The 15,019-nt window shown below is 41.6% G+C and overlaps 1 protein-coding gene across 1 annotated transcript in view; it reads right to left on the bottom strand.

Annotated features, from left to right (window-relative positions):
* Positions 1-3,420, bottom strand: part of LOC115572152 (xenotropic and polytropic retrovirus receptor 1 homolog) — a 106,372-nt gene extending 102,952 nt beyond the window's left edge. The window contains exon 1 of the mRNA XM_030401983.1: positions 2,708-3,420. Coding sequence (XP_030257843.1) covers positions 2,708-2,776 — 69 coding nt within the window. The 5' untranslated portion in view covers positions 2,777-3,420. The remainder of the gene's footprint in view (positions 1-2,707) is intronic.
* Positions 3,421-15,019: the final 11,599 nt, after the last annotated feature.

Genomic DNA, 15,019 nt, shown 5'->3' with positions numbered 1-15,019 from the left:
GTCCATAGATAGATGTGACGTGCAGAATTTATACTGCACAGGCAGTTGACATACTACACATGAACTATATATATCAGTCAGAAAGTAACAACTTTCTATTGTTTTCTGTTATTTTATACGGTTTTCAGTTAAGCAGGACAGTTCTGTTAAATAGATAAATATTTATTTTATTCTGTCAAGTTAAGAAGGACAGATTTCTGTTAAAAATATCTTTTATTTTGCACAAAAAAATAAATTGTTGAATAATAATTGTTTTTCTATGTATTCGTATCACTCAAAAACATGCATCAAACTAAATTCAAATTCGAGTCAAATGATTTGGAAATCGTTTCACACACAAAAAAGGGCTAAAAAAAAAGTTACCAAGCCGTGGGCGGGGGGGGTGGGGGTAGTGTCTCTTATTTATTTTTCAGGGAGTTGGCAACCCTACATACAAATAAATGTATAATTTATATCACAATGGCGATACATGCCTCATAATCCAGAGCAGTGCATTGACTTTATGGTTCAGTTTGGATCTGGTTCTAGGTTGATATATGATATGATGTTCATATATTATAATCACTTATACCATTGTCTGGGGAATATTCAATTCTGATTGGCTGCAGGGTGTGATATATGGACACCTACTAAGTAGTTCCAGTGAAATTGTCTGTTCACCGCCCTTATTAATGCGCTAGCTGGCCTATCAAATCTGAATATTTTACTTCTAACACTGAGTTCAGTCCGTCAGTCCTTCAGTGTCTTATCCTCTGAACACCACAGGACTGTAACACACAAGCTGCAGAAAGTTCACTTCCCCTCTAAATTTACTGATATGCGAATAATCTCACATCCCGTTCGCTGTTCAACTCTCCACTTCAGGCTGCGGCCATAATGTTACACACTAAGACTAGCTAGTCTTGTTGTTCAACATACTGTCAAATTATATCTACTGTTTGTCAACCGTATGCAATGTTATTGACTTTGAATCTTGCTAGCATAGCGTTAGCTTTCTGGCTCAACGCTGAGCAGAATAGAATATCTCCCGTTGCCAAGTCATATCAAAGGTCCGTCCTATTTACTGGAAGAGTGAACAACATTTCCGTTGCCTAAAAACCTTACGGGAGGGTAATGATTGTTCCAGGTATTAGTCAAACCCTCAGGCGTTACCAGGGAAACTTAGTTATGGCTTGTGAAAAACTTTATATTTAGATTTTTAAAACGCATGAAAATATAAATTAATGGTCTTAATTGCTTTTCTTTGGCAAGTGACCATGGTATAAGCGGGATAATGCCCTTCAAGGTGTCCATAATCAGGAATTAATGGACTTCGCGGAGGCAACCGTCCGACGCATGTAATTCCTGATTATGGACACCTTGAAGAGCATTATCCCCTTACATGAAACTAAGAATCCTTGTGTTTTCATTATCTTAGAATACGCCTTTTATGTAGAGAGAGCAGATCCTTTTAAATGAAGTCTGTTATGTTGCACCGCCATGTTTCTACAGGAGCACAGAATGGACAAACCGATCACCTGCTCTAGAGAGGCCTTTCACATTTGTTTAAAAAGTTTTTATCAGCAACTGTAGGGAAAGGTGTGACAAGGGGTATTCAGTTGGCTGCAATTTGAAACCCAATGGCTGATGCCACTAAATCCTTCACAGGTCCTTGAATTTACAAATGCTGATTTTAGATGAAATGCTATCACGCACCATCCCTTGGCTCAACTTCATCCATCCATTGTGACATACAGAAAACACCTGTCCTGCAGAACTGGTACTGCTCTCATCCAATTTACTCAACAACATTAGTTGACTGTGACAGGGTGTACCTTTTACATTACCCCAATCAATATTGACCTGATTAAATACTGATTACAAATTGATAAATGTTAATGAAATGCGTCCAGAACACAGACGGGCTGTGTTACAGCTGTGAATGGCAATTGTAAGCCAGTCACAGTTTTAACATGACTTATGTCAGAAGTGTCATTCTCTCAGGATGAGCACCATGTTCCTCCTGTAAACATCATACACTGTACTGTCACAGAAAGCCTTTATACGGCTGATGTCAGATACAATAGCAACGATACAAAGGCTTTCTTTAACTTTGTAATAATTTGTTTACAGCATCAAGATAAGAAGTGTAGTGCATGTCTTAATAGCATTAATGGTTCAAAGGTTGCAGACTGAGCTATCAGCACCTCAATGACCCCGTCCACACCACCGACATGACTGCTGACTGAGCTCGCTCAGAATCTGGGGACAGAGAGTGGGGTTAACTGCCTCAATAAATGATGACTCAGCCGAAAGCCCTTTGTCTCTTGAACACATTCAGAGCGGCTCGAAGGACAGACATTGATACCGACACGGACACAGAGCCACGGGGCTGTACGGGCCGGCACACAGCAGCTCCACCACAGCCTGATGTGACCGAGGTGGGGACCTGCACAGCCACTGAACGCACCTAGCTTCACAGAGTGATAGCTAGCGCAAGGGTTGGCTGCTGTAACCTTGTTTAAGGGCATAAAAACTGAAGCAGTAGCTCTCTTCCTGTTCAATAGCGATTGACAAAGAGAGAGACAAGGAAGCCATCTCAGACTAAATGTTTGTGAACACATATACCACTGGAGAGACACCTAGCCATTCTGACAGTGGCAGCCCAGTTAGCCAGTCGGCTAGCTGCTGATTAGCTAAATGCAGGTTTACCATGAAGCTAACTCACCTCATACTGGATGTACTGTTTTCTCCACTCAGGGGTGATGTGAGCGGAGAGATGCTCTGTGAATTTCATCTTGACACTTGGGTGTTTTCCCCTCCTCCGGTGTCACTGAAGCTCGGAGCGGCTGCGCGGTCGAGTCGCGGGTTTCTTTTATCGTGCTGCTTCACAAACGGTCACACTGAAACTCTCATCCGAAGATTAGGATCGGGCTGCTCCGTCAAAGACACAGAGATGCCCTTTTTGTCTTCTCGTAAACCTAGCTAGCTACCGGCACACATTTCTGTCTTTCTAGACACACTCGACGAAATGCTGGTGAGGTCATATTTTAGCTAAAGGAAAAATGTTTAAATTTGATTTTAGCTGTCGCGCCAACGTCGAAAAAACAGCGGTTAATTCGGTGGTAAATAGGCTGACGGTGCTTGCGCTAGCTAGGTCCTGCTGTGCCCCCCCCCTTCTCACTCCCTGTTGTTCAGCGGCTATCTCTCTCCACCTCCTGCCTTCTGCTGCCTTCAGGAGCACTCTGAAATACCAAGAAAAGCCAATCTTCAGCGCACATGTTGTTGGTGGGTGGTACAAGGTGTGGCAATGTTCAGGAAACGTCATCCGTCCAGGGCGGCTAACTGCTCGATGTCAACTTAATGGTGTGACGATGGGCAGCCTGTCACACAGAGGGAGGGACCAGGCCTCTGCTCAGCTCGGTGGACACTGGCACTTGAAGTCTTGTTTTAGTCACACGTTATTGTTTTCGTTCAGAGTGTATCCACAATTCACTCTGCTGTCCACTCTGTCCTCCACGTCTCTCATTAAACCTCGCTTGATCCCTGACATGTTTACAATTCAGTTTAAGAAAATGTGCATTTGAATTTTACAACAATAATAATTATAAGAAGAAGACATCCTTGCTCTCTAAAGCTGACTTCGCTGTTTACCAAAAACTGCTCAGTCATGTGTCCCAGAGAATCTTTTAATTCAAACTCCTTTCGTCTCTGCTTTCTCTCGACTCTGCTGTTGTGAACGAAACGACGCGTGTTTACCATATATCCCAGTGACACATGAATGCCACACACGTGACGTCGCCAGCCACCTTTGACAGAACATGACGTAGATACAGCTCGTCTTTTTCAACGAGGGGGGAAATTCAGGTGGAAACTTTCCATCACATATTGTGTGTGTGTGTGTGTGTGTGTCTGTGTGTGTGCGTGCGTGTGTGTGTGTGTGTGTGCGTGTGCGTGCGTGTGTGTGTGTGTGTGTGTGTGTGCCTGACTCATCCAACCATAGCTACACATGGAAACATGGATCAGGATGATACAGACCAAGCTACAGTTTAGTCACTTTGGGAATTATAGAAATATAACATAAAAGAAAATAAAGGACATTCCTATAAAAAGATATATACTCAATGTTTATGAAATAGGAACCATGCTGTATAATCTGTATTATATCATTAGTGTTCAGAGAAATAAATGTTCAAAAAAAAGAAAGAAAAAGAAATGTTATAAAAATGTATTTTTTAACTTCTTCTCAACTAAAAATACAAATCTCACCCTATAACTTTCTGAAATACTGACTGCCATACTGAAAACACTAACCTGAAAACATCCAGTGAACACAGACAAGTGGTTTAAGTCAAGTTAACGTCCAAGATCAAGTGAGTCTCATGTCATTTGTTTTCTGTCAGGTCAGGTTGTAACGTCATGCAGGTGGATGTTATACATTTGATGCTGTGTACAGCCTCATAACATGAAGGCCTCTGTCTCTGAGGGAGGACCTTCCTTTTGTTCAAGCGCCTTGATTCAAGTTAGGGTTGGTTTGTCATCTGGCCACATATTAATCAGATCTGTTAAAAGCACATCCATATGACCAATTTTTGTGAATACTTTTTACTCAGCTTGTTCACAAAACATCTAAACTCTTTAAGGGGTGAAGATTTTAGTCACTTTCTGGACAATGAGGCTGTAAATGATGCTCAGAAGATTGTTTAGACCGTTGAGGTCAAATCATGAAATATTAGTTCCATATTCATAATTATCTTTGTGTGGTTGTAAATCAGATGAACCATGCCCTCTAGTGTCCAAATAAAACACTGCATCCCAGCAGGTCGTGTTTTGGTAATGCTGTCTCATCTCAGATACATTTATTGACTGTCAGGAACTCTTTGCTGTTGTATTTCCTCACGTATTCAGCAATAGCGTGTAATAGTCATAATGTAATAATGAATAAAAGTTCAGATGTGTGATGCTAATGGCTCAGGAAGTAGAACAGTCGTCCAGCCATTGGAGGATTGGGGATTCGATTCCTGGCCTCTGCAGTCTAAATGTTGAAGTGTCCTCAGGCTAGATGAACTCAACCCTGAACTTCTCCAGGTGGTCTTAAATCTGTGTGCAAGTGTGCATGAATACTCATCACTACTGATGAGCATTCACGCATTGCCACCACTGTGCAGGTGCATATGTGCTTATATGTCAAAAAGCACTTTGACTGGTGGTAGTGCTAACAAAGCTCGATAAAAATACAGTCCATTTCAGTTGTTTTGTAAATGTAGCGGTGGTGGTGCTAGCAGAACCATAAGGTAACCGTAAAGATGTGCCAATAACAGTATTAGCAGTATAAGTACAACTAGTATAGCAGTGCTTCAGCTCTGTACTCACTGTGTTGTTTATCCCACAGTACCAGCTGAAATATGAAATCATGCTATATTTAAGGTGTGTCACTTTAACACTGTTGTCCCATGCTTTAAAACACAATCCACATTTCAAGATGGACAATATGTCCAGATTATTTGAACAAAATGTCCAGATGACAATTCTCTGTATGAGATGTTTTAAAAACACTTTATTTATACGCCAAATATTCACAAATATTTGGAATTGAAAAATCACTGATTTGTTCTCTGAAGATGTTTTAATATAATTCTTGATCTTTTTCCTTTCCAGAAGTTTGAAATACAAATAAACCACTAGAATTAAGACAACAAATGTCATTGTATGAACACATTCACAGTAATACCATGCAGACCCACATTTGAAGAGAAGAAACCACTCATCTCATGACACTGTCCACAGTCAAACTGTATTGATCCAATCTTAAATCACACCTGTCGGATCAGTCACATCGCGAGCCTGTTGTGCCACCTACAGGCCAACTAACAAGTACCTACAGATACAGTATGTTCCCCCATACTATACATAATGCATCATAGTCCTTCCCCCAATACTTGTGCATAAAGTTAAATATCAAGACTGAAGCCTAAAACCACTAGTCTTGCACCATTATATCTGACTGGTAGAAACCCGGGACCAGCTGAATGACTGTTCAGAAACCATCTCTATTATTTTCATGGTGATGTTTTCAAATTGAGTTGAGAGATCAGCATTTTTCAGATTATTGGATCAGTGTTTATTTTGAATCTTACTGCTGATAAAATGAATACATTAAAACATGTGTGACTTTGACTCTGATACAGAGGATACTAAGAGCCAGCCCCTACCCAGCCACAGTTGTACCACCAGACTACACAGCAGCTTCACTCCTCAGACTGTGAGACTCCTGAACTCATCCTCAACTCTCCACCATGAATAGTTTGTTTTCATGACTTGATTATTATTCATTCATTAGTCTGTATAGTCTTTGTTATTGACCTACAAAGTAAACACATCATTTAATCTGAAAGACACGAGTCACTTTTATCAAATAAATGTACTAAAGTAATATTTGTGTCTGATTCCATCAGAGCAGGTGTAACAGTGTTGAGTGTAAAGTTAGCATGAAGCTGTCGGTGGAGGGGAGCAGGTTGCAGCTCTGCACTCTCAGGTGTTGCTCCTCTGCTACCTGCAGGGCCGTGCTGCATGCCAGATGACAACCACTGTTACCTGGCAACAAAACCACCTGCCTTTATTTTTGACTGATGGCTCAAGCTCATTTGTATCATTTGCACGATGCAATTAAATTTGCATATAACAGAAACTGGTAGGCTGTATTGTATCACAAATGTGAGCACCTGTCACCAACTTGTTGAACGTTGATCCATCCATCCATTGTCTGTAAACACTTAATCCCTTTTATGGGGTCGTGGGAGTTTTTGCTGGAGCCAATCCCAGCTGTCTTTGGGCGAGGGCAGAGTACTCCCTTGACAAGTCGCCAGCTCATCGCTGGGCTCTCACTGGTGGCAGAGACCGCCATGCAAGGTGCCAACTGCACATCAGAGGCAATTTGGGGTTCAGTATCTTGCGCAAGGACACTTTGACATGCAGCTCAGCTCAGCCTGGGGCTGGGATTTAAACCAGCGACCATCTGATCACTAGCTGACCTGCTCTAGAGCCGCTGAGCTACAGACGCCCCCTTGTTGAAGGTATTTAATGATGATTGATTATCACTATCACTATCACTACATGTGAGCTACAGAGGTTATGTGTCTGTACTGAAATTGACTGCAGACTTTGTTTCTGTTATCAGTCTTCCACCATGGGGAGGTAACGGCAATCACATTTCACACTTTAAAAATATCCTGTAGTGCTGTTGCTTCAGCAGTATGTTATATATTATGTAATTCAGAATATTTTCTGCCTGATGCTGAAGGATTAATATGACAGATATGCAACTTGAAATACATGTGAGCATGCAACTGGATCAATACAGAGAAACAATGTGACGTTACATAATCTGTGTGTGTGTGTACGGTGTGTGTGTACGGTGTGTGTGTGTGTGTGTGTGTGTGTGTGTGTGTGTGTGTGTATGTGTGTGTGTTTATTATATTTTATGTTTTCATAAAAAGCTCTAAACTGGATTTTGTAATAGAACCTGAGCCAGTGAGGCTGACATGATTTACTGCCTGTGGGAACATCCAGCAAACTGAATGTGGAGCAGTCATTACTGAGGATTAACAGGCAGCCTGGCTCAAGTTAGGTCGGCTCACCTTCTGTAATAAGGTTGTTTACACGTAATACATCCGTGTCTGTAGTTTGAAACTACACAGTCATTACTCACAGACCCCTGCCATATTGGGAAGCTGCTGCAGTAGCATCTGTGCTGCATGTGACAGAGTCGATCACTACTCAGTGAGCTGACACAGACATCAGTCTCTCTCATCAAAACAGCCAAAGTGGATCACATCACATGATCCTGATCAGTCCACACACTGCCCTCACACTACAGCAACAGTTCAAGTGACAGCTGCAGGAAATGTTCTGCTGTATATGTGTAAAAAGTTGCGTTGTGGTTAATGTTGCCAGCCGGTTTAATTAAATAAAAATGAAAAGAAGCCATTGTTGACTTTATCATATAAAAATGTGCACTTTTTTCTCCCGGTGATCCATTTTCTGATCCAAGTGTGATCAAAATTGTTTTAAGAAGAAACTTTGTCAGTGATTTTTACAATCAACATGCAAACACACCTGAAACTTGTCCTCTGCATTTAACCCATCACTAGCTGCACATTGTAAGTATACATACACATACACACTACAAACTAGGAGCAGTGGGCTGCCATGTTAGACGCCCGGGGAGCACATAGGGGTTTCAGTACCTTGCTAAGGGCACCTCGGCAGTATCCCAGAAAGTGAACTGGCACCTCTTCAGCTACCAGTCCACTTCCATATTGTGGTCTGTAGCTGGACTTGAACCCCCAAGCCAAGTCTACTGACTGAGCTACTGCCTGCTCTCTCCTGTGTTCATCGGCTCTCACTTTAAAGTCTGACCTTATCTGGTGTTTTGAGCCCATGTTCTGGATCTGTCGGACCTTCCTTTTTCATTTTTTGATCCGTGACAGTAATTCTCTAAATGTAGTCATGAAAAAACAGCCACATTGGAGAATCACAATAAGAACTGGATTCACTTTATTCATCAGAACTATAGACACATTTATGTTCAATAAACAGTGACTACAATCATTTAACAGAATCCACTCCAGCATTTTGCAATGTAACAGAAGCATGCATCAAATTTAACCTAGAACACAGAGAGAGAGAGAGAGAGAGAGAGAGAAAGAGAGAGAGATAGAGAGAGAGAGAAAGAGAGAGAGAGAGAGAGATTGTTTATTGTTTGTTATATTGTCGCCTTTTAATGACTTTAAATGATATTTTTAGTTGACACAAATTGAGTGATTTACTGTAAAAACAAAAAATTAAAAAAAAAAGTTTTTTTTTTTTTTTTTTTTTTTTACCGATTACCTATGAATTCATTGTAAATGCTGTTTTCCTTTATTGTAAATACTGCTTCCTTTATTGTGATTATTATAACTTGTAATGCTTGCTTTGGCAATATGTACAATGTTACGTCATGCCAATAAAGCCATTTGAATTTGAATTTGAATTTGAGAGAGAGAAAGAGAGAGAGAGAGAAAGAGAGAGAGAGAGAGAGAAAGAGAGAGAGAGAAAGAGAGAGAGAGAGAAAGAGAGAGAGAGAAAGAGAGAGAGAGAGAGAGAGCTACGCTTAGGTGGTGAGGAGAGCAGCAGACCCCCCACTTACCCTTCCAACCTCCAACCCCACCCCTACACCTCCACACAGCCAGCTGAGAGACATCCAGCACATGCTCAGCCTGCTCTGCTCCCACCTGATAGGTCAAACACAGTAGACAACCCTAGAGTGTTTACTTCTATTTTATTTTATTATTATTATTTTATCATTTTATTTATTTATTTATTTTTTCAAATTATTATTATCTATTATTGTACATATTTACTTATTTATTTATTCATCCATGTTAAAGGGTTATAATATTATTAGGTCCAAACTCCTGATACCTAACATGTTCCAAATCTCTTCATTGACAATAGGATTGGAAGTTTATCTCATTTTAACACAGAATGCTACATATTGAGTTCTAAACCTAATGACATCTAAATCTTTTGTAATCTCATGTTGGAACATCCAGGGTCTGAGGTCTTCTGCTTTTGGCCTTAAGAGCAAGACCCCAGACTTTAAGAAAGAATTGAAGAATTCAGATATCATTGTTTTGCAGGAGAATTGGAATAGAGGAGACATGCCCACTGGTTGTCCTTTAGGATATAGAGAAATCATTTTCCCATCAACCAAACTGAGAAGTGTAAGCCAAGGCAGAGATTCAGGAGGGATGTTGATCTGGTACAAGACGAACCTCACTCACTCAATCCAATTACTCAAAGAAGGAGATTTCTCAATTTGGATCAAAATAAAAAAAGAGGTGGTCTCCACAGACAGAGACATATTCATGTGTACAGCCTATATCCCCCCATCAGAGTCCCCTTACTATAACGAAAACAGCTTCTCCATCCTTGAAGATGAGATCAGCTTCTACCAGACACAAGGAAACGTGCTGATCTGTGGTGACCTTAACGCCAGAACAGGCACAGAACCAGATCAGATCAATGCACAGGGAGACAGACATATACCTGATGTACCAAAATCACCCTATACATTAGTAAGACACCAACTGACCCCCCTGTAGCAGAGCCCAGTAAACTCAACCCCTCCAAACAACCTTATAGATGAACAAGTAATAGTAAGGATGACTACCAGAGAGCCATCGGTCATCCAACAGTCCAATGTCAGTTAGACCATTTTATCACCACCTCATATCCCCACAGCACCGACGGCCTGAACCAGGCTGTGCGGGATATTAACTCCATATTTGACAGCACAGCATCTCTATCCAATCTGAAAAAATCTGAGTATCACAGTTCAAACTCAGCTAATGAAAAGTGGTTTGACTCTGACTGCAGGTGTCTGAGAAAAACACTCCGAAAATTATCCAATGAGAAACACCGACAACCTGACAATCATGAGCTCCGCCTCCAGTACTGGGAAACATTGAAATCATATAGAAAAACACTGAGAGCTAAAAAGGAGCAGTATGAACAGCGTCAACTTGAAGAAATTGAGGACTCCATTTACTCAAACAATTTTTGGAAAAAATGGCATTCATTCAACAAATCAAACAAGGAAGAATTGGCTATTCAAAACGGGGAAATATGGAAGAAACATTTTGAAAATCTATACAGTGCAATCACACTGGATTAAGACCAAAATTCTCTGCTCAACAAACTAGAAATCCTTGAATCAATCATTAAAGACAACCAAAATCCTTTAGATTATGAGATTAATGAAGGGGAGCTGCTGGCTAAGATCCAGGCCCTGCAACCAAGGAAAGCAAGTGGCCCTGATGGCATCTTAAATGAAATGCTTCAGTTTAGCAGCCAGAAAATCAAGACTGCCATATTGAAATTATTCAATCTGATACTTAACATTGGAAATTTTCCTGACACCTGGAGCCAAGGGCTTATCACTCCAATCTTCAAAAGTGGAGACAAATATGATCCAAACAGTTACAGAGGCATATGTGTCAGCAGCAACCTGGGGAAGTTATTCTGCAGCATCTTAAACAGCTGACTACAAAACTTCCTCAGTGAGCACAATGTCCTGAACAAGAGTCAGATTGGTTTTACACCACAACACAGAACCTCTGACCACATCTACACCCTCCACACCCTCATCCAGAAACACGTCCACCAGAACAACAACACCATCTTCTTTTGTTTTGTAGATTTCAAGAAAGCATTCGACTCAATTTGGCATCATGGTCTGTTTCTGAAATTACTAGAAAAAGGTATTGGAGGAAAAATCTACGATATTATCAAGACAATGTATATAAATAATAAATGTGCTGTCAAAATTGGAACTAGGGAAACAGACTTCTTCCCCCAAAGTAGAGGAGTGAAGCAGGGCTGCAGTCTGAGCCCCACCCTGTTTAACATTTACATCGACCAACTGGCCAAATCCCTGGAAGAGTCAGAGATCCCTGGTCTCACCCTCTCTGACACAGAAGTCAAATGTTTACTGTTTGCAGATGACCTAATACTGCTCGCTCCATCAAAGGAAGCTCTACAAAAGCAACTAGATCACCTGCAAAAGTTCTGTCAGACCTGGGCCCTGACCGTTAACCTGGAGAAGACAAAAGTCATGGTCTTCCAGAAACGACGCAAGAGTCAGAAACATCCCCACAGGTTCCACCTGGACTCTACAGACATAGAACACACACACAGCTACACATATCTAGGACTAAATATCACATCAACGGGAAATTTCAATCTGGCCATTAAGGATCTCAGAGAAAAAGGTAGAAGAGCTTTCTGGACTATAAAAAAGTCTTCAAACATAGACATCCCTGTCAAAATCTGGATCAAAATATTTCAATCGATAATCGAACCAATTGTATTGTATGGTAGTGAAGTGTGGGGCCCTCTCATGAACCAAGACTTCCAAAAATGGGACAAACACCCAATGGAAAGCTTGCACACTGAGATCTGCAAAAGCATCCTCAAAGTTCACAGGAACACCCCCAATAATGGATGCAGAGCTGAACTGGGCCAATTTCCCCTTTTAATTCGGATCCAAAAAAGAGCAATAAAGTTCTACCAACACCTCAGAGCCAGCGAGCCCAGCTCCTACCACTACAAAGCCCTACGATGCCAAGAGGAGAGCAAAGAAGGGAGTCCCCTCAGCCAGCTGGTCCACAGGCTGAGCTCCAACAGCACCGGGCACCAAGACCGCCCTCACACCATCCAGCCCCACCAAATTATAGCAAGAAAAAGACAATTACATCAACTATTGGACATCCGCAACCAAAACCCAAAGCAAACTCCAATGCTATTTGGCCCTAAACAGACAATACTCCATGGCAGATTATCTGAGCTCTGTAACTGACCCGAGACTGAGGAAAACGTTGACTATGTACAGACTCAGCAACCACAGGCTGGCCTTGAGCGGCAGACACAGACAGACCTGGCTGTCCAGAGAGGACCGGCTGTGTCGGTTCTGTCCACACAGACAGACCCGGCTGTCCAGAGAGGACCGGCTGTGTCGGTTCTGTCCACACAGACAGACCCGGCTGTCCAGAGAGGACCGGCTGTGTCGGTTCTGTCCACACAGACAGACCCGGCTGTCCAGAGAGGACCGGCTGTGTCGGTTCTGTCCACACAGACAGACCTGGCTGTCCAGAGAGGACCGGCTGTGTCGGTTCTGTCCACACAGACAGGTGGAGACAGAGCAGCACTTCCTGCTGCACTGTGACACATACACAGACCTCAGAACCCAGATATACATTAAAATCACAGGTACAACCCCAGACTTCCCCAAACTATCGGACCAAGAAAAACTACAACATTTACTGGGAGAAAAAACTGGCACTGCTGTAGATGCAGCGAGATCTGTGAATGCTGCCACAGGAGAAGAGACCAGCTGCACAACAACACCTGACATGATTTCCTCCACATGAACCAGCTGATCCTGACTGGGTTCTTACCTGCACACTGATATTCTGTTTACTATTGTTGTTATTATTGCTATTATTGTTATTATTGTTATTATCATCATTATTATTGTTAACATTTTTTCTGTAATCCTATACGCTTCGGCAATATTGTGAACCACAGTCATGCCAATAAAGCTTGTTGAAATTGAAATTGAAATTGAGAGAAAGAGAGAGAGAGAGAGAGGAAGAGAGAGAGAGAGAGAGAGAGAGAGAGAGATGTTCCCTTGATGCAGCTTTTCATTTCCAGTTTTTCTTGAAGGTGTTTCAGAGATTCAGCCATCTGATCAATAAGGAGGCGGTATTGACAGGTGTTTCCACTGATTGGTCCAGTCTACTTGTATCAGTGAGAACGGGCTGAATTAATGTCATCAGCATAAAACAACAATTGAATGAATGAATTATTGAAACACTGACAGACATCCTGATGAACAGTAGATGTTGCTGACCTGTCTTCAGTCATCAGGGGGTTGTTGTAACTCTGTTCTGAGTCGTGCAGACCACAGCTCCAGAACAGAACCAACTTCTTCTCTAACTTCTTTTTGATAAATCTCATTCATTCCCTTCTTCTAAAAACATCTCTCATGTTTTTGACCAAACAGGCCTTGGTAAAGAATCACGATGTACTGTCCTCAGCTCCAGTTCCAATTATTATTTTTAATCATCCTTTTACTTACAATCATTTTGCATCTGACATTATTTCATCACAATAAACAGTTCAGTATGAAGGGCTTTGATTGGCTCTCTGGGATGGTTGGTGCTGACAGTCCATCCAAACTTCTGCATGGCTGCTATTCACTGATAAGAGGTGTCTTGAGGTGTTTGACTTCTCACTATTTCCATTTTATGCTTCTCCACTACTCAAAGACAAATATTGTACTCTAGTACAGTTACTCAATAGTTTAAGTAACTGGTTATTTAAAGGTTGAGGTTTTACACACAAAAGATCAGTGAGATCAGTATTTCAAATATGATGCATTATTTTATATAATTTTTTATAGCCAGCAGTAAACTGAGCAGCTCCATCGACTACGGTTCAACATTAAAGGACCAGTTCACACAAATATTAAAATCCAGTCATCGTCTCCTCCCTCCATGCTGGTGAAAGTCGGGTGAAGTATCGTAGTCCACAAAACATTTCTGGAGCTTCACAGTAAAATGTCTCCTCTGATTAGGTAGTGATGTGTTCTCTCCTGCAGACTGTGATCACAGCAGATGAGCTGTATGGAGACATCTGATGTTTCTCTAGTTGTTTCTCTGTTTTAAATCAAGTCTCCAGCGACTTCAGTTGTTTAGCAGAATGCGGCAACTCTGTTTTGTTGTTCACACATGTTCTGTGGACTATGACACTTCACCTGACTGTATTTCATCAGGAGGGAGGAGAGGATGACTGAGAATACTGTGAACTGTTCCTTTAATTCTATCAGTAATATTGATCCACTTGAAGTTGTATAGAATGTATAAATGTGTAGCTACTTTTAATAAATTCAATACATCTACCTTTTTTGTATTTGTTCATGCAGAGCTCATTGTAAATATGATCTATAATTCTTGTGCCTAAGTGGATGTGCCTCTGCTCCTCCTGGGCTCCTGAACACAACAGTACTATACATGAACACATACAGGGCACTCACATATTCACAGCCATGGCTGATACATTCACTGCCAAAGTCAAGCCATCCTGGAGCAGCAAGGCTCCTCTCTTGGCATTCACCGCGTGCCTTAATTGACTGATTTTAAATCAAGGTCCACTGTGAACACTGAGAGAGGAAGTCCAGAGACAGGACGACAGAGACAGAGGCAGAGACGGTCACCTTGAGGTTAAACAAGCAGTGTAACTTTGGTACTCCTGTATACTCTGAATAACCCACTGTCGGCTGATAAACCCAGTCCAGCATCACTTGAGAGTTTAGAGCGTGCAGCAGCAGAGTGTGTGTAGTGCTGTCACAGCTGCCTCCGATCCATCTGTGAAGAAAACTGACAGTAATGAACACCACACACAATTCTGACTTCTTTACAGAGGGTAACACTCACAA

This window comes from Sparus aurata, chromosome 21 (genome assembly GCF_900880675.1).
Source record: "Sparus aurata chromosome 21, fSpaAur1.1, whole genome shotgun sequence".
Classification (NCBI taxonomy): domain Eukaryota; kingdom Metazoa; phylum Chordata; class Actinopteri; order Spariformes; family Sparidae; genus Sparus; species Sparus aurata.
The sequence above is the reverse complement of the archived record's forward strand: the minus strand, read 5'-3'. Positions and strand labels throughout refer to the sequence as shown.